Source organism: Doryrhamphus excisus, chromosome 3 (assembly GCF_030265055.1).
Source record: "Doryrhamphus excisus isolate RoL2022-K1 chromosome 3, RoL_Dexc_1.0, whole genome shotgun sequence".
Classification (NCBI taxonomy): Eukaryota; Metazoa; Chordata; class Actinopteri; order Syngnathiformes; family Syngnathidae; genus Doryrhamphus; species Doryrhamphus excisus.
This window is the reverse complement of record NC_080468.1, coordinates 13,500,503-13,520,286: the sequence shown is the minus strand read 5'-3', so window position 1 is coordinate 13,520,286 and position 19,784 is coordinate 13,500,503. Positions and strand designations below refer to the sequence as shown.

Genomic DNA, 19,784 nt, shown 5'->3' with positions numbered 1-19,784 from the left:
TTTTGAAATAGAAGAGTTATACTTACCACTCACGAATAGAACCACCCACTTCAGTGGCACAATCCAAAGGAACTGAGACTAGCGCGAGCTTTGAAAGCGAAGAAGACCTGTCGACATCGACGGTCATATTAGCTTGGCTAAGGCTAGTACAAAAATAAATGTGTATAAATGTGGAACTAGAAGTATTTTGAGAAGGTGACTCCAAAAAGTGATGAGCTTTTTACATACCACACGACAACCATCGACAGTGTATCATTTAAAACAGGTAAGGCTGTTCATTTTATATCCGTACATTGACTGTGGCAAGAAACGAGTTTAGGCAAATTGTTTAAGTTACGCGTTTCCTATGTTATGTGCACTTTTCTGATGTGTGTCGATATGTGTGTCACTATTGAAGCCCACAAGGGAACATTTTTTGTGGTTTTGAATAAAAGGGACGAAGTTTTACGAGATCACGTTGAACTGTTTACATTGAGAGCATTGTACTTCCTGTTTCTACCCGTGCAGAGCGGAAACAAAACACAACAATAGAGTGGAAAAAGCTTGGGTTTTATTTCGAGCTGGGCCTAAATATAGATACTAAAAACTGCTTTGCATAAGAAAAACTGTTGAATTCATCCGCATAATGTCTTCATAAAAGCATCAAAATGACCCCCCGGGCATGGGGGTTCTTTGAGGTGGAAAATTGGCTTGAACGTCCTTGCGTCATTTGACCACCTGATGGCACTGTTTTGTCAACTTCTCTCGCCTCTGTCTCTGCAACCAAATGGCTGTTCATGCTTTAAAGGGTTAATGCCTAGCGTTTTCCTCCAATAATTCTAATAATTCCAATATTCTCCCTGCATGACTTCTCCCCACATTCCAAATATATTTATGCTAGGTTAGGTGGCGGTGAATGGTTGTTGGTCTAAATCTGCCCTGTGATTGGCTGGCCACTTCCCGACGTCATAAAATGTTGTACATGAAGCCGCGAGGTGGCAGAGCGAAGCAAACAAAAAGACGTAAACGGTGTTCTTGTCGGTGTTCTTTTAGTCATAATGCAAAAAAAAATCAGACGTGACTGAAGGTACTCATTACAAAATAGTGCACCTAAAATCCAACTAAAGTGATTATAAATGACAATGTAATGTGTTTCATCATAGAATGTGGCATTTTTGAAAGGATTTCTCAGGTGAAGTCATAGTGGTTGATCTATCAAGTCATACGCATTAGAAAAAAAAAAGAATGTCAAATGTTGATCTGGCCGGCCGGTGGGGTTTTCACTCAGCATCGATGACCATGACGTGTACAAAGAGTGCCGCCGCGGGGACGACATCACCGTTTTTATTGAGCAGAGGCATGTGTCTGTATCCTGTGTGAGAACATGGCGTAGTTAGTATGTGGATACAAAACATGACCAGTTTATTACATTAGAATGTTCTGGAAGAAGAACAGTGGCAGTGGAAGTTGACACAGCAGCTCCAACCAGAATTAGTGTCCTTATTAAACAACACTCCTATTTCATTTCTGAGGAGAAGTATAAATATATATTTAAAATAAAATAAAAAAATACTAATTAAAAAAATATATATAATTGGCCTATTTTCACAAAAAATATATTTTAAATATATATAACATCTATATATATATATATATATATATATATATATATATATATATATATATATATACACAATATATATATTTTCAATATTTTTTTGTGAAAATTACACAAAAAATATATTTAAATATTTAAAATATATATTCAAAAAATATAATATATATTTTAAATATATTTTTTGGGAAAATAGGCCACTTTTCCTCAGAAAAGAAATAGGAGTGTTGTTTAATATACATATATATATATATATATATATATATATATATATATATTTTATTTATTTATTTGCTAATTTTTAAATATATTAAAAGAAAAAGCCAACCCCCGCATCTAGTCAGAATGGTACAATCTTAATCACATGATATTTATACATTTTTATATTTTACAAAAAATATATTTAAATATTTAAAAAATATATTCAAAAAATATATAACATATATTTATTTTTACATATATATTTTAAATATATTTAAATATTTTTTGTGAAAATAGGCCACTTTTCCTCAGAAAAGAAATAGGAGTGTTGTTTTATATATATATATATATATATATATATATATATATATATATATATATATATATATATATATATATATATATATATATATATATATATATATATATATATATATATATATATATATATACACAGTATATATATATATATATACACAGTATATATATATATATATATATATATATATATATACACAGTATATATATATATATATACACAGTATATATATATATATATATAAGTATATATATATATATAGTTTGCTAATTTTTAAAAATCAGAATAACAGAAATAACAGAATAACAGAAAAAGCCAAAACTGCCTCGGAATTCTGTGTTTTTTTCCCCCCAGTGTGGGGCCCTCCAACCTTTAAGTACAAAGTTACAAAGCACCGCCAGAGGACTTACCCATCTTTAAACTGTTGAGTGGAAGTGTGTACTGCGCAACAAATTCATTATCAGATGTGGAGTCGTGATCCTCCACGAGGAAGCGCACCAAGGCGAGCTCCGGAACGTAGATGTCAAACTGGAAATTTTCATTCCATTCTGGGTTAAAACCTACAAGAAGAAGAAAAGGGATGATTATTCTCATAGAATTGGCAGTTCCTATTAATGTTATTTTTTTGTGAGAATATTATGAGTTTATTCTTGTAAAATTGTGACTTATTTCTCATTAGAATAAGACCTTTTTCTTTACTTTACTTTATTCTTGTAAATCCTCTCTTATATATGTGTTCCCAAAATATTTTTACTTTGTTCCCATATTATTTATTTATTTCAACCCCCCAAAAATTCTAATAATATAATGTGATATTCCTGTTATATTATTAAATTTTTTTCTCCTAGTATTCAGACTTTATTTTTGTAAAATATTTTTTCCATTTTTGCTGCTGTTGTATTTACATTTTTTCAGTTTTGAGACGCGATGCAGGTGACATATGGCCCCCAGACCCCACGTTGGACACCCCTGATTTAGGGCTAGAGCACCAAGTAGACTCTATGAAGTCAGTCCAAGAAGAACGCTACCGTTGTTTTCCACGGTGCTGGTTTCTTTGGCAGCCGTGTCGGCCGGCACACCGTACACCTCCACCTTCACCAGCGGGTCCACGATGGACGACTTCTTCTTGTTTACTTTTGGGAGCTGCTGAGCCGATATGACCTGGTGACATGTGAGCATACGTTACGTCACAGATGATTCATTTTGGGTACAAAAGGGCTTTGCTTTTGTATGTAAACATATTAGCCACGTATACATGGACCCGAATATTCCAATTCCATTTTGGTTATTTGCTCAAATGGAAAGAATGTAACCTTTGTATACACCTCATTCCGAAAGAAAAAGAAAATTCATATCTATATAAAACAGGGGTTTCAAACACACGGGCCGCGGGCCAAATGTGGCCCGCAGGACACTAGTTTGAGCCCCCCGCCTTGATATGAAAGTTTAATGTTAGTGCGGCCCGCGCAAAGTTTGATATGGATGCTGTATGGTATCATGTACCCAGAAAAAATTATTAAGTTTGATTAATGTTCATGTTAAAGGTTAAATAACTGTTAATAGTTATCCTCCCTATCCGTGTGGAAGTGGTAAGTTTTTGGCTATTTAATGTTTAAAGGATGAAGGCTACCGTTTAGGTCGCTAAGCTCTCTAGTTTGCGAGTTAGCATGTGTCTCAAGACCCTGCAGTTGCGCAATATGTTGTAAATAAAAAGAGTATAAATGTGACTATAGTCGTGTTTTGTCATGTCTACAGGGCTCTAATAATGCTTTGTTCATTTTAATCTGAAAAAAATAATTTGTCTACCCACCAACTATATGTGGTTTCTTAAGTTTTTATTATTTGCCGTTTTATTATTATTATTATTATTATTATTATATTTATTACTGATTGATTTTCTTTATTCTTGATTTGTTTATTTATTTTTCATCTTATTTTGTGTAGAAAAATAAAAATGAAGATATTTGAGAACAGTGGAATGTTTTATCAGAGCTTTTCTTGTAGAAAATCAGAACCAAAGCAAAGTTTTTTAAATTTTTTTGTTTTTAATAAATGTGTTTTTTTTTTGTTTTTTTTTTGGAAAACCTGATGCAGCCCAGTCTCACCCAGACCCGAGCTCCAGTGCCCCCCCCAAGTAAATTGAGTTTGAGACCCCTGATATAAAACATGTGCCGAGTTTAATTATAAAATATTAGGAAGATTGAACTTCATCTTTTCCTGTTCCCGGGTGCGTTCTTTCAGCGAATGCTGAGATATGACGTAACACGCAGCTCGAGACGTTCTTCGATTTAAAAAAAAAAAAAAAAGTTTGTTTTTGATCCAAATTAAATTTCAAGACTGGACGAACGAAAAACTGGCAATACGGAGTTATTCCGACAAGTGAAAGAAAAAGTCGAGGAAGTCGGTGTCACGTGATGTTGGTGTTTACGTTTTACTACGCATGCCCCATTGATTATTCTGGTTGATTATAGCGGCGCATGTAGACACGCCATTGGAATATTCCTTTCCATGTATACCATTGCTTTCGGAAAGATTCCATTCGGAAAGACAAAAACTCTTCATGTAAACGTGACTATTGAAAGATTTTTAAAAGGCAACATAGAAAACTTGCCAATTCTTCTTTTGAAAAAAGGGGCGCTTGATTTGCTTAGCCCTAACCCACCTACCGCCCGCCCCCCATCCAAGGCTTCCTTCAAGCTGCCGAGTACTGACCATGATGTGAAGCGTCTTGTGCTTCAGCCAGTCTCCTCGGGTCAGGGTGATCGGGTCGAAGTCCGTGACTCTGTTCCTCATGTAGGCCGGTTTTAGGATGTAGCCGCTCTGTCCGTTGACGAGGAAGCGGCCCTGGTTTAAGTCCATGTCTGAGCAACTGGTCTGAAAGTTCAAAGCCACTGGAAGGGGCAAAGATGAGAATGGCATTCAGTTTGTTTGGTCATGTGGTCCGGATTAAAATGTTAAGATCGGTTGAAAAGTTGCAAGAATTGACTAATTGCATTCTGGGATTTCAGGAGGTTCTACGTAGAGTTTCCAAATACAAAAAGTAACGCAAGGTATTCACACTGTCGGGATTTTTCAATGGAGCTTCAGCTTGTGCAGGGGCGTCTAACGGCAGTCGGCTATGTGGAGATGTTGCAGGTTGTAGAGGCCTTTACGAACTAAAAATATCTTCAAGCTAGGAACACCAAACATTGGACATAGAAAGCTGTAATTCTCTAGGGTGCAACAATGGAGCTTCAGCTTGTGCAGGGGCGTCTAACGGCAGACGGCTATGTGGAGATGTTGCGAGGAGCGGGGGGGATCCCTCATGACTGAGGAATAAGCTCACTCTTTTGGACCATCCTGTATGTTCCCCTGATCTAAATCCAATGGAGAACATTTGGGTCTGGATCAGTTCCAGACAGTAGATTCATTCATTTTCTACCGTTTTTCATCACGAGGGTCGCGGGGGGTGCTGGAGCCTATCCCAGCTGTTTTCGGGCGAGAGGCGGGGTACACCCTGGACTGGTGGCCAGCCAATCACAGGGCACATATAGCAGGGCTCGACAATAACGGTGTACCGATGGCCCGGGGCAAGTTAAAACAAAATTCGGGCAAGTAAATCCAATCATTAATATTCCCGTCGGGCAAGTGCACTTTAGCATGCCGTACTGCCAAGAGTTTTTTTTAAAAGCGGTTCTTGTTGGGTGTTGGTAAAACTGCGTAATTCCGATGGTAATTTGCAAACCAATCCTTGCAAATCTTGAAATGGACCAATCAGAATCGTTTATTTAGACCGCGGTCCGTAATCCACAATCCGCGTTTTACCAACACCCGTTCTTGCTCGCGATCAACCAATCAGCGATCGTTTTACTAGGAAAACATCTATCATGGCGTCCCTGCCAACATGGTCTAATTCTTCAACAACTTGTGAAGGAAAACACCAAAAAGTGATGAACCAGTGCCCCCTAAACAAGTATTTTATTAGCGGCAGCAAATCAAAGGATGGCACAGGTGAGTGAATCACATTGCTGTGACAATTTGAAGTGGTCACAATGAAACACCACCCATTAGATCCAATACCAAGTGCTGATTTTGCACAAGCTGCAAAATCTAGCGGTTCAATTTCTCTGTGGATTTTTCTCACCTTTGCTTCACAAATTATTGTTTGACCATTGAACATTTTTTCTGGATTAAAAACACTTTACTAGTACACAAATGTGTCTATTCAATAATGTTTCATTGTGGTGCACAACTTATAAATATCACTGCTTACTACGACTACCATGTGTAAGGTAGCATGTCTGAAAATTTGTGGAGATGTATTTAACATACATCTCCACAAATTTTCAGACATTCCTCCAAATACAATGCATCAGTACTATTATCTGATGAATTATCAGCATATATATGATATCATTATGGCACTTTTCATTTTACATGGGGCAAGTTCGGGCAAGTAGTTCTCACCTTAAGGATTCCCCATGGGCAAGTCATTTTTTTTTTAACGTAGAGCCCTGTATAGACAAACAACCATTCACACTCACATTCATACCTATGGACAATTTGGAGTCGCTAATTAACCTAGCATGTTTTTGGAATGTGGGAGGAAACCGGAGTACCCGGAGAAAACCCACGCATGCACGGGGAAAACATGCAAACTCCACACAGAGATGGCCGAGGGTGGAATTGAACCCTGGTTTCCTAGCTGTGAGGTCTGCGCACTAACCACTCGACCGCCGTACCGCCCAGACAGTAGATGCCTTCAGTCAAACCATCTTCACTCCTTACTGAAGTGCTACTTAGAACCTCCTCATCATCCAACTAATTAACGTCCTAATTAACATTCACATCAGAATTGTGTATCGTAGAAAGTATTGCGTACCGATTTGGCAGCCGGCGTTCCAGAGAGACACGGGGTTGTAGTTGGAGGAGTCTGTCCTGGAGCCGGCTGGATAGATGCGACTCAGCTTGTCCACATTATGAATGACGTAAGCATTTGCTGTAGGAAAACACACACACATTTATTGAATAATGTTTCTTATTGTGTGAATGTTTGAATATCGGACTATTTTCCTGGAGAAGCATCAGTGATTATGGCATTGTCTTAGGAGATTGCATTGCTAGAGGAGAGTCCAAAGTGCAGCCTGGAGGCCATTTTCAGTCCACAGCTTGTTTTTTTTATTGGCGCTTGGCATTTTGTAAACAACATTTGATTGGTTTTAGCGTATTTAACTCATTCAATCCTAGATTATTTGGACTGATTTTTGAAGGTACACAGAATATTTTGTTCTCAAGCTATAAAGACATGATATATACCAAAAGAAATTAGACTCTCATCTTTCTACCGTTTCCCGATCTTTAGTAATCAGCAGTAGAACATACTAGAGGTAGGTTTAAGCAAAATATCGCTTCTCAACATAAACATCAAATTTCACAACATAACACAAAAATGGTTGTTTACATAAAAATAACCTTTTTAAAAATATATATTTTACACATAACATGAAATATTTACAATTTTCACATTTGGAACCAAACTGAACCGGGGCCTGCGCGTATACTTTCATATTTCAACGCTGTGCTACTAAAATGACAAACTTTTGCCTCATAAGATTACAAGTTATTACGAGCTGTTTTTTTTTTCATAATTTCTGCAATTTTTTCCCCATCAATTATTTCAACATTCTTCTTGTAAATTTTACTCTAGTAATTCTGACTTAATTTCCACAATAATTTGACTTATAATATAAACTTTTCACGCAACAAAATATTCCAAAAATGTTAATTAATTTTTTTCTCAGAATAATTTAATATTTTAATATTTTATTTATATTTATTATTATATTCATATTTTATTATATTTATATTTTATATTTATGTTTAATATTTAAATTTTATTCTACTAAAATGTTATTTGTCCTCATAATATTGCAGTGTTATTCTCATAGAAATGGCAGGAATCATTACTCAATATAACAGTGTGACTCACAGTGTCATTTTACAAGGAACACTAAACTCATCACACGGCGACTTAACACTCAAAGTATACTTAAGAAATATAAAAAAAGAAAAAGTGCCAATGTGAGTTTTAAATGAAAAAAAGCTAAACATTCATTGGTGCCTGGGGTGCTGCAATGATGTCAGCCTCCCTCTGGCCTCCTCTGATGGATAGAGGCAGCATTACAGCATCATCCATCCGTTTTGGATGCCGCTTGTCCTCAAATGAAAGGCTTTGTATTAAAATAGTTGTTTTTATTTCATGTTAAACTCGTATTGGGACATGTTTGTATATTTCTTAGGTATACCGTTTTTGGATTTGTTGCTGGTGTCACTCTATTTTTGGTCACTTTTTTTTACCATGTTCACAATGTTTGCGTCTTCCTTACCCGACTCCTCTGCCAGTTCAATGGCCTTTTTCTCCTTAAAGGACGACATCTCGTAGAAGCTCAGGTTTCTCCTAGCGTCCTCAAAACCGTGAAAGTGGACGCTCTTGCAGTAGATCACCATGTCGGACAGCACTTTCGCAAGCTTCAGTTTCTTTTTCTGCTGCATTTTTCATTCAAAATAAATACAATTCAAATTCTCCACCAAAAAAAAAAAAACACCCCAACTTATCCACCCCAAACTGACCTTACGCTGTTCTTCCTCCGATTCCTCCTCGTCGTCTGATTCTTCTTCTTCTGTGACTTCAGAGTCATCAGCAGCCAACGCCTCGGTAGCAAAAGTGGCCTCTAGTTTGTTCAACCGCTTGGCTTTGATCAAGAACTTCCCCTTCAGGTCCTAGATGGAAACATGGGGGCACAGTGAGGAGAAGGCATCGTCACCTTTTTTAAGATCAGACAAGATAAAGGGGGAAATTCCAGATCTACAGCAGCAAAAGCAAGGTACAAATTCAGGGTAATACAAATGAATAAGTTCTGTGCACTATTTGTTGATCAAGCCACAGGTTTATTACACTATTTATTTATTGTCAACACTAAAATCGACAGAAACTCACCTCAGGAGAAGGGAAATTTGTGGGCATGCCTTCCCCGAGTGGCGACGTGACCAACGCGCTGCCCAAGATGGAAGCCATGTGATGTGCCATGACTTCCTGCTGCTCCACACTGCAGTGGTTCTCCAAGGAGAGGATGACCGGATATTCAGATGTCTAAGACAAAGAGTGGTTTGATTTGGGGAGAAGGTGTGATGATACTAAAGCGCACCTTAAAGGCGTAGTCCTTGATGGCTTTAATGGCGTCCTTGAAGAGGATCTTGGAGGTAAGCGTGTAGCCGTGGTAAACGACCGGCTCGTCGTCTGAACCGTCCCAGCAGTCCAGCTCCACGCAGCGGCAGCCCTTCAGCAGCGCCCTGAGAGACACAATAGTTTCATTTCGTTTTTTTCCAACTTTATTCTTGTATATATGACTAACCTATTTTAATAATAATAATAATAATACATTTTATTTGTATAGCGCTTTTTAGAGTACTCAAAGACACTTTACAGTAGAGAAAGTAATAAAAATAGAGTAGAGTAAAAACAGAGTAAACAATGCATTAAAATACTATATCCAAACATTCATTCAGAGCTAAAACAAGGCTAAACTATTAACTATTTGTTGTTTAATTTCTATTATTAGGACTTAAAAATGTATTTTCTTTTTTAAATTATAAATTATATTATATATTATTCCCATATATAATCATAATTTATATATAATATTTATTAAATATATATTATAATATTATATATAATAACTTATAATTATATATGGGAATAATATATAATATAATAATAAAATATCTAAAATATAAAAATGTAAATATTAAAATAATAAAAAATATAATAAATAAATAATATTTTTTAATATAATGTGTAATTAAAAATGTATATATTATAAATTATCTTATATATAAAATGTATATATTATAAATTATATGTAATATATATATAATATATATATATAATTCCCATATATATTAATATTTTATATGTATGTATATTATATATAATTTATAATATATACATTTTAGGCATATCTTAAATATATATATATATATAAAATGTATATATTATAAATTATATGTAATATATATATATAATATATATATAATTCCCATATATATTAATATTTTATATGTATGTATATTATATATAATTTATAATATATACATTTTAGGCATATCTTAAATATATATATATAAAATGTATATATTATAAATTATATGTAATATATATATAATATATATATATAATTCCCATATATATTAATATTTTATATGTATGTATATTATATATAATTTATAATATATACATTTTATATATATATATATATTTAAGATATGCCTAAAATGTATATATTATAAATTATATGTAATATATATATATATAATTCCCATATATATTAATATTTTATATGTATGTATATTATATATAATTTATAATATATACATTTTATATATATATTTAAGATATGCCTTTATTCGTCCCTCAGTGGGGAAATTTGTAAATTTATTATAGTGTCCAAAGTATTTTTTGAGGAGGACTGTGGTAATAATTTATAACATTTATAATATTATATATATACTACTTAATATAATAATAATAAAATAATAAAAATACTTTGAACAGGTAACATAACATAATACTTAATATAATAATAATAAAATAATAAAAATACTTTGAACAGGTAACATAAGAGGCTTTCAGTCAAAACCCTCCAAAAGGGAGGTCTAACTTCCCTTCAAAACAAAAGATAGGTAGGAGTCACCTGACATAAGCCTCTGTGCTGCTCGGCCCTTTGAGCTGATCCTCCGTGAGGTAGGTGTTGTGTGAGGAGGAGATGAAGTAGTGGTTGAGAGGCTGGCTCATGTCCTGGTACACCTCCTTGTGGTCTGGGTTGGCGATGAGGGCGTCGGGATGGTGCAGGTAAACGAGGAAGCCGTCTTTGGTCAACACATTCTTGTCCTTGGCTGGAAAAAACACAAACATGCAAAGAGTGTAAGTTTGCATACTCGACTGCCTTTTTTTCCAGCAAGGAAGATCATATTAGCCCGGCTTCTGTCACATCTTCTGGAAAACTGTTCCAGATTTTCACTAGTCAGTTTTCCACATCAACGCTATAGAATCAATGATCTCTCCATCAGGGGCGGTCGGACCTTTTTCATCCAGCTCAAACTTGTGGATAATCTGGCGCGCCTCAGCCAGCGTGGCCTTCTCTCTCTGCTCCTTCAGCAGGAACTCCACGAGGTCCTCAGCGCTCATGAAGCCTGCCGACTTGGCGTACGCCTGGTAGATGACGTCGATTTCCTCCCGGTACGTGAGTAGCTCATAGAAATCTTTAATCTCCTCTCCAGCCAGGTACCCGGACTTGGATTTGTCACATTTCTGTTTGATATAAAAGTCACATGACATGCATTGTACCAATCAATACGTTATTCACAGGCGTTACCTCAAAGAGCATATCGGCGTAGCTGTCCTCCACGTCAATGTTGATGAGACGCATGAAACTATTGACCTCTGACTTGCTCAGCTTGTCGTCTTTATTCTTGTCTGCTTTGCTCATGCAGCTGAAGATCCAGCTGGGAAAGGGTTTCATGTAAGGCAAGTACAGATTTTTCCCGATAATAGAAACTCCATCTTCCATCAGAAATACACCTGCTGAGGTTTTTATTGTCATTCTACCCCTTGGGGCTGGGTAAATATTGACACTGTGTTGCAGGCACGCTGAACTTAGTAACCAGTCTGGTTGCAGAACAAAACATGCAACACATTATGTCATGTGTTGGGAAATAACGTTTTTTTAGGCAGTCATTCTGCAACTAAAAGTTTCAGCACAGACTAAGTCAGATTTAGACAATTTTGACCCGTTCTTTCAAGGTGTTTTGTTCTATGGCTACATAAACATGGAAGTACCAAAACAAAGATTAGACTCCCATCTCTCATCAGAACAAAAAAGTTTGCTTCTACCCTTTTCCGTTCCAAAGTAATCAGCATTAGAACATAGGTAAGTTTCAGGAAAATTTTAGTTACCGACTAAAAACGTGAGAAAAACAGATTTTGAGAAAAGATACATTTCCTAAAAATACAACTTCATCGGGTTCTGTTACTATTATTATTACTTAAAAAAACGTATTGACCCGTTCTTTCAAGGCACACAGAGTGTTTTGTTCGATTGCTATATAAACATGGAAGTACCAAAACAAAGATTAGACTCCCATCTCTCATCAGAACAAAAAAGTTTGCTTCTACCCTTTTCCGTTCCAAAGTAATCAGCATTAGAACATAGGTACGTTTCAGGAAAATATCAGTTCCCCACTAAAAACGTGAGAGAGCCAGATTTTGAGAAAAGATACATTTCCTAAAAATACAACTTCACTGGGTTCTGTTACTATTATTATTACTTAAAAAAAACATATTGACCCGTTCTTTCAAGGCACACAGAGTGTTTTGTTCGATTGCTATATAAACATGGAAGTACCAAAACAAAGATTAGACTCCCATCTCTCATCAGAACAAAAAAGTTTGCTTCTATCCTTTTCCGTTCCGAAGTAATCAGCATTAGAACATAGGTAAGTTTCAGGAAAATATTGGTTCCCGACTAAAAACGTGAGAAAAACAGATTTTGGGAAACTTCATTGGGTTCTGTTACTATTATTATTACTTAAAATAAGTTTTTTTTTTAAATGCCATTTTTAATATTTTAACTCTAGCTATCCTGCTAAAATTACATTATTTTCCTCATATTTCCTCATGTTTATTCTCATCAAATTATGACTTTTTCCTCATTAGAAGACGACTTTTTAATATTTTGACATTACAGCTATTTTTTTCCATTTGTGTTTAAAAAAATACATTTCTTACTTTGAATATTATGACTTTATTCCTGTAATAATATAAAAATAATATAAAAATATAAATAATTAATAATAGTTTCCAAAAATTGCAACTTTATTGTGTTTCGTTTGTTTCTCATATTATTACTATTAACAATATTTTTTATATATATATTCTTTAACATTTCAAGTCTATGCTACTAAAATGAATTTTTTTTGAAATATTTTGACTTTATTCAACTAAAATAGCAGCTAGTTTTTGCCATTTCTTTCTACTCTTCCTCTTGGAAAAGCTTTTTTCCCTTCAAGCCACATCTTGGACACCCCTTATGTAAGTAAACACACCCCAAGGTGGCTGTGGGTGTCAGTGGCGCACAGGCGTTACTGATATTTGGGTTGCCATATTGATGATATTGGGTCCGAGATTAGATTGTGCAGGGCGAGGGCACTGTGGCAATAGTTGAGTGTTGGCTTTATTGCCACTCATTGGCAACGGGGACAGGCTCCGCCCCTTGCTTGAAGTAAGCATGGGGTGTATTGTTCTAAACCGGAACCCTAACTCCTATGTGAATAACCAAGAACGTGACAGTACCTGGGACAACTACAAGTCCGCGATAAGGATACTGTTCCGCCTTCTGCTGCTGGTTGAGGTTGTTTCTGCTGGCCATCATTTTCTGCAGGCTGCTGACCCACTGCTTGGCCTCGTCCTGAGAGCTGGCGATGAGGTCCAGGTTTTTGCGATGGTCCTTGAAAACGATAGCGAAGCAGCAGTCCTCCATCTGCTGGTCTGTGTACTTCTTTAGGCCCTCCGTCTGACGACCCAGCCGCACCACCGCTATGTCGTCCAGGGAGACTGAGCACACACAAAGCCCAGTAGGTCATCACACACATTTAAATATTAGTCAATGACAACACAATCGAACATAAAATGCAGTTTTTAATGAAACTTTTTATTATGAAGGGAGGAAAAAATCCAAACCTACATAATAAAAATATGAAAAAGTGATTGGTCAAGGTTATAAAGTCATTTCTAAAGCTTTGTGACTCTAGCAAACCACAGTGAGAGCCATTATCCACAAATGGTCAAAACATGGAAAAGTGGTGAACCTTCTCAGGAGTGTCCGGCCAACCAAAATGACCCCAAGACGACTCATCCAAGAGGTCACAAAAGACCCCACAACAACATCCAAAGAACTGCAGGCCTCAGTTAAAATCAGTGTTAGTGACTCCATAATCGGAATGACGCTGGGAAAAAAACGAGTCCCAAGACCAAAACCACATCAAGACCTTTGGAAAAATACTCTGTGGTCTGAGGAGGCAAAAGTTGAACATTTTGAAATGTGTGTTTCCCATTATATCTGGCGTTTCAGAAAAAGAAGAGTAAAATATGGTGGTGGTAGTGTGATGGTCTGGGCCTGTTTTGCTGCTTCAGGACCTGGTAGACTTGCCGTGATAAATGGAACCATGAATTCTGATAAAGGAGAATGTCCGGACATCTGTTGGTGACCTCAAGCTGAAACCAACTTGGGTTCTTCAGCAGGACAATGATCCAAAACACACCAGCAAAAGTCCACATCTGAAGACTTTCGAGTGGCCTAGTCCAAGTCCTGACCTGAATCCTATTGAGATGCTGTGGCATGACCAAAACCACTGCTAAACAAACATTAAGGCTCGTCTCCATTTTGCCAGAAAACCAAAGTTTCCCATTACATCTGGTGTTTCAGAAAAAGAAGAGTAAAATATGGTGGTGGTAGTGTGATGGTTTGGGCCTGTTTTGCTGCTTCAGGACCTGGAAGACTTGCCGTGATAAATGGAACCATGAATTCTGATGAAGGAGAATGTCCGGCCATCTGTTGGTGACCTCAACAGTAAAATATGGTGGTGGTAGTATGATGGTCTGGGGTTGTTTTGCTGTTTCAGGACCTGGAAGACTTGCTGTGATAAATGGAACCATGAATTCTAATAAAACAGAATGTCCAGCCATCTGTTGGTGACCTCAACAGTAAAATATGGTGGTGGTAGTGTGATGGTCTTAGGCTGTTTTGCTGCTTCAGGACCTGGAAGACTTGCCGTGATAAATGGAACCATGAATTCTGATGAAGGACAATGTCCGGCCATCTGTTGGTGACCTCAACAGTAAAATATGGTGGTGGCAGTATGATGGTCTGAGACTGTTTTGCTACTTCAGGACCTGGAAGACTTGATGTGATAAATGAAAGCATGAATTCTGATAAAACAGAATGTCCGGCCATCTGTTGGTGACCTTAATCTGAAACCAACTTGGGTTCTTCAGCAGGACAATGATCCAAAACACACCAGCAAGTCCACCAAAAAACAAATGAAGACTTTAGAGTGGCTTAGTCAAAGTCCTGACCTGAATGCTATGATCTTAAAAAGGTACTTCATGCTGGAAAAGCCTCCAATGTGGCTGAATGACAACAATTCCGCAAGATTCCTCCACAGCGCTGTATGAAGACACCACTGCGGAGAACCAATATGGAGAACACATGGACCTCCTCCTGGCACAGTTTGATCAGGAGACCTTAATCATTGTCTCCATGATGACACGCCCACAAGGCTTTTTATCACTTATCACCTGCTATCTCTGATAAGACCAACAACCGTTAGAAATGATCATCTTTACAACAGGAAATGGAAAAATCCACGTCGATTGAAACACTCACATGTCCGATGCTTCCTGAAGGTTCTTTTAGATTCCCGCCACATGGTCTTGCAGTCCTCTTGGAGTTTAAAGTAACGGCTTTTCTTCCAGGATGAGGAGCGAACCTTGAGGAGGTCTCCACCTTGCAGGAGGAACTGGACATCAGCGTCACCCTCCATACCTGAGAGAAATAGAGAGAGGTGAGGAACGCTGTAAGATTCCCGACTACTTTAAACGGAACGCCGGTCCACACATCCTACCCAAGAGCCTGACATTCTTTTCTACCACCTGCTGGGTTCTGGCACGGCGCAACAACTCCTGGGATCTGCTGACTTCGGTCTGTTTACGCAGACACGCCATGGCGGGTTCGAGTCCCCCCCCCCCAGGCTGCTGCTGTTGTCTGTGTGCTCAAGGCGTAAGGAGGAAGCGGCGCGTGGGAGGGGCGTGTCGTGCCAGCCCCACTCAAAGTTCACTTTTTAATATGGCTGCCACAGAAGGGGGAGGGGAGGGACTTCCCATTTTGGTAGCGATCCCATAGCAAGTCACTACAGGGCTGATACCATTGAATTTCATTTGTGCATTGTGATTATAATCCGAGTAAAACGCAGAAGAAATATTTTAGATATAAAATATTTTAGACATAAATACGTCAATATAAGACGGCGTAGTGATATCAGCACGTAAAAATGAGATTGGCCGGAGAACTAGTTACTGTAAATGTGCCTGGCGGAAGAATACATATAGCTCATGTATAGGAAAAATAATATAAGTTGTAATCTAACGAGAAAAAAAAATATTTAATGAGAATAATGTGATTTTAGTAACGTAAAGTTGAAATATTAAAAATTAAATATTAAAAAAATATTAAAATATTAAATATTTTGTTGTAATATCATGAGAAAAGTTCTAATATTATGGAAATAAAGTAAAATATTATGGGAATAAAGTCAAACATAATTTAAGTAGAAAGTAAAAAAATTGAGTAGTAGAAAAAAATTAAGCTTAATTTTTTTCTACTATTAGTTTAAAGGAAAATTATATTGTTATGGGAATAATGTCAGAATATTATGGAGGAAAATGTACAATTATTTAAGTATACAATTTAATATTTAACAAATTTTTAAGTTTTTGGAAAAATAGGTTGAGAAAAAATTATTTGATTAAAATATTATGCAAATAAAAAATTATGAGCACATATATTTATTATCATTAAAATATTAAAAGAAAAAGTCGTATTGTGATGAGGAAAAAAGTCGTGATTTTATGAGAATAAACTCAACATACTATGAAGGAAAAATTATGGTTAAAATATTATGCAAATAAAAAACTATGAGCAAAAATATTTATTATCATTAAAATATTAAAAAGAAAAAGTCGTATTGTGATTAGGAAAAAAGTCGTGTTTTTACGAGAATAAACTCAACACACTATGAAGGAAAAATTATGGTTAAAATATTTTGCAAATAAATTATGAGCAAAAATATTTATTAAAATATTTTTTAAAAAGTTGTATTGTGATGAGGAAAAAAGTCGCAATTTTACGAGAATAAAATCAACATACTATGGAAGAAAAATGGAGTGGAAATATTTTTTTTTAATATATGTTTTTAAGTTGTAATATTATGAAAAACAACCAAATTAAAATAAGTAAAAAGTAGCAATTTTTGGACCAAAAGTGAAATAACAAAAAAATTACAAAGAAAAATTTTAACATTTAGACTTTTTTATTGTAATTTTTTTAATGTGGATTGAAGGAGTTATGGAGTTATTAATAAGGTTAAAAAATTAAAAAAACAAAAAATTGTAGGGGGGGGGGCAACAGTAGAAATGATAAAAACAGCTGTAATATTACAGGAATAAATAAAATAAACACAACTAAATCCAAGCCAGTTCATGAGCATTACTCTTGCTCGCGCCTGTATCCCGCAGTCAATAGTTTACGAGCGCCCCCTTGTGGTGACTGGCAGCAACACATGCCCGCTAGCATAATTACGAGTTAAACTTTTTTTTTTTTAAGAGGAAGACCTCGTTTTTCACGATCACGACCACAAATGTGTTCGCAGAGTTCAACCCCCCCCCCGCCACACTTTTCCTGACTTTAAAACACAAAACGTACAAAACCCTCAGAAGAAATCCAGCAGGTGGTCTTAATGGAATCTCCCATATTTCTTCCTGAAAATAACCCGCATTCCAACGTAAAGGACGGATTCGAATATCGTACCGATTCCATTGGTTTCCATCTTCTGCCTTGCTCTTTCCCTCCTCCCTTTTGGGAACACTTTTCCCTCTTAACGCGTCGTCTTCTCCTGTAAAAACAGCGCCTGCGTCCATGTGCAGAATGGCGGGGATCAAACTTCTCCACTCCCGCTGCGGCTGCGTCTGGGTGGGGGGAGGGGGGGGGGTCGCTGGGAAAGAGGAAAAACACTCACACACACCCAAAGACAAGCACGCAGGTAAGTTTCGAAAAGCGCCTCCTGGTATCAGCTCCACTCCTGCAGCCTTGACGAACCTGCCGTGCAAGCTGGAGATAAGCGGATCGACACAAATATCGATAGCGTCGATACCAGGTGGCGTAATATTGGGTCGAATCTCAAATATAATTATCATATTATTCACTTGATTGTAGAACAAGTTCTAATACTAGGAGAATAAAGTTGACTTCCCCTCTAATACACTCATGCAAAACTATAAAAATCAACCCGCAAGACATGCTGGGTTAAGTCCAGAAAAGAGAAATTCAGTGATGAAGAGGATGAGGAAAATAACTTGTCATGTCTTGGCGTGTTCTCAATACCTGGTCGGCAAGCAGAGGCAAGCCCTGCTGTTTCCTCACATAGCGCTGACAGTCCATGGCTTAGACATCTTTTATGTTTTATGCAATTATGGAAATATATGGATGCAAATAAATGGCCTCAATTGGAACAGGCTATTGATTAGTATCTTCAATCATTTCATCTACTGTATGTATACTGGATATATATTTTTTTGTCATGCAGCCGCTCGAAATTACAAGTATTAGGGCCATATTGAAAAAATTAATCTGAGATTTTAAGACTACATTTAAAAGAATGAAGTTGGAAATTTAATTTAATTTCGCAAAAAAGTTGTAAATTGCCGGGAAAAAAGTGTACATTTACATGAATAAAGTCATACTTTTATGAAATTAAAATTAAAGGGGAAAAAGTGGTAAATTCACCAGTACAAAGCCATAAAGGTATAAGAATAAAGGTAATAATATGACGAGAATAACGCCATAAATTGAAAAGAAAAAAGTTGTAAATGTACAAAAAAAATTTAATAATAAATGTACAAGAAAAAGTCTTACATTTATGAGAAACTAGTTGCAAATTTACAACTAAATAGTTGTACATTTATGATAAAAAATGTCATAAATTTACAAGAAGTAATACATTTACAAGAAAAAATTCTACATTTAAAAGAAAAAAGTTGTACATTTCCAAGAAAAAAAGTTTTACATTTATTCGCAAAAAAAATTACATTTACAAGAAAGTCATACATTTACGGGAACCTAGCTGTAAATTTTCAAGTAAATAGTTGTAAATTGACGAGGAAAAAATGCCAGAAATTTCCCACCGAATAGTTGTAAATTTCAGGAAAAAAATCCTGAATTTCAGAGAAAAAAGTCAGTCATAAATTTGAGAAAAAAGTCATAAACTTACAATAAAAATTATGAATTTAAAAGAAAAAAAGTCTTAAACTTATTTAGAAAAAAACTTTGTGCATTTACGAGAAAGTCATAAATTTACGGGAAACTAGCTGTACATTTTCAATTCACAAGACATTTACCAACAAATACTTGTAAATTTCTGAAAAAAGTCCTAAATTTCAGAGAAACAAGTCAATCATAAATTTAAGAGAAAAAATTCATAAATTTACAAGAAAAAAATATAAATTTAAAAGAAAAAAAGTTGTACATTTACAAGAAAAAAGTCTTACATTTATTACAAAAAAAAACTTTACGAGAAAGTCATAAATTAACGGGAAACTGGCTGTAAATTTTCAAGTAAAATTTTCAAGAAAAAAGACAGAAATTTCCCAGCAAATAGTTGTAAATTTCAGAAAAAGTCCTAAATTTCAGAGAAAAAAAAGTCTTAAATTTAAATTAAAAAATTTTAATTTAAAAGAAAAAAAGTTTTACATTTACAAGAAAAAAGTCATAAATTGACGGGAAACTAGCTGTAAATTTTCAAGTA

At 35.8% G+C, this 19,784-nt stretch overlaps 1 protein-coding gene across 3 annotated transcripts; it reads right to left on the bottom strand.

Annotated features, from left to right (window-relative positions):
* Positions 1-526: 526 nt before the first annotated feature.
* On the bottom strand, positions 527-17,974 carry plcd1b (phospholipase C, delta 1b). Of its 3 annotated transcripts, none has more exons than XM_058066800.1 (15): positions 15,831-15,977; positions 15,593-15,751; positions 13,533-13,761; positions 11,525-11,654; positions 11,232-11,460; positions 10,844-11,045; positions 9,299-9,443; positions 9,091-9,243; positions 8,724-8,873; positions 8,480-8,636; positions 6,976-7,092; positions 4,827-5,005; positions 3,143-3,275; positions 2,525-2,674; positions 527-1,351 (listed from the first exon to the last, which is right to left on the bottom strand). In XM_058066800.1, exons 1-15 carry the CDS (start codon positions 15,928-15,930, stop codon positions 1,260-1,262), a joined length of 2,325 nt encoding a protein of 774 aa, XP_057922783.1. In that variant the 5' UTR covers positions 15,931-15,977; the 3' UTR covers positions 527-1,259. The 3 variants fall into 3 exon arrangements, with proteins under 3 accessions (XP_057922783.1, XP_057922784.1, XP_057922782.1); XM_058066801.1 differs by lacking the exon at positions 15,831-15,977 and adding an exon at positions 17,792-17,974 and having other exon boundaries at positions 528-1,351; positions 8,480-8,639; XM_058066799.1 differs by having other exon boundaries at positions 528-1,351; positions 8,480-8,639.
* Positions 17,975-19,784: the final 1,810 nt, after the last annotated feature.

Excerpts from the sequence above, each read along its gene's own strand:
- plcd1b (XM_058066799.1), bottom strand. The coding sequence starts at position 15,930 with ATGGCGTGTCTGCGTAAACAGACCGAAGTCAGCAGATCCCAGGAGTTG. Across the intron at positions 11,461-11,524 it reads ACGCCGATATGCTCTTTGAG|AAATGTGACAAATCCAAGTC; the intron begins GTAACGCCTGTG and ends TATATCAAACAG. Across the intron at positions 9,244-9,298 it reads TCAAGGACTACGCCTTTAAG|ACATCTGAATATCCGGTCAT; the intron begins GTGCGCTTTAGT and ends TCTTTGTCTTAG.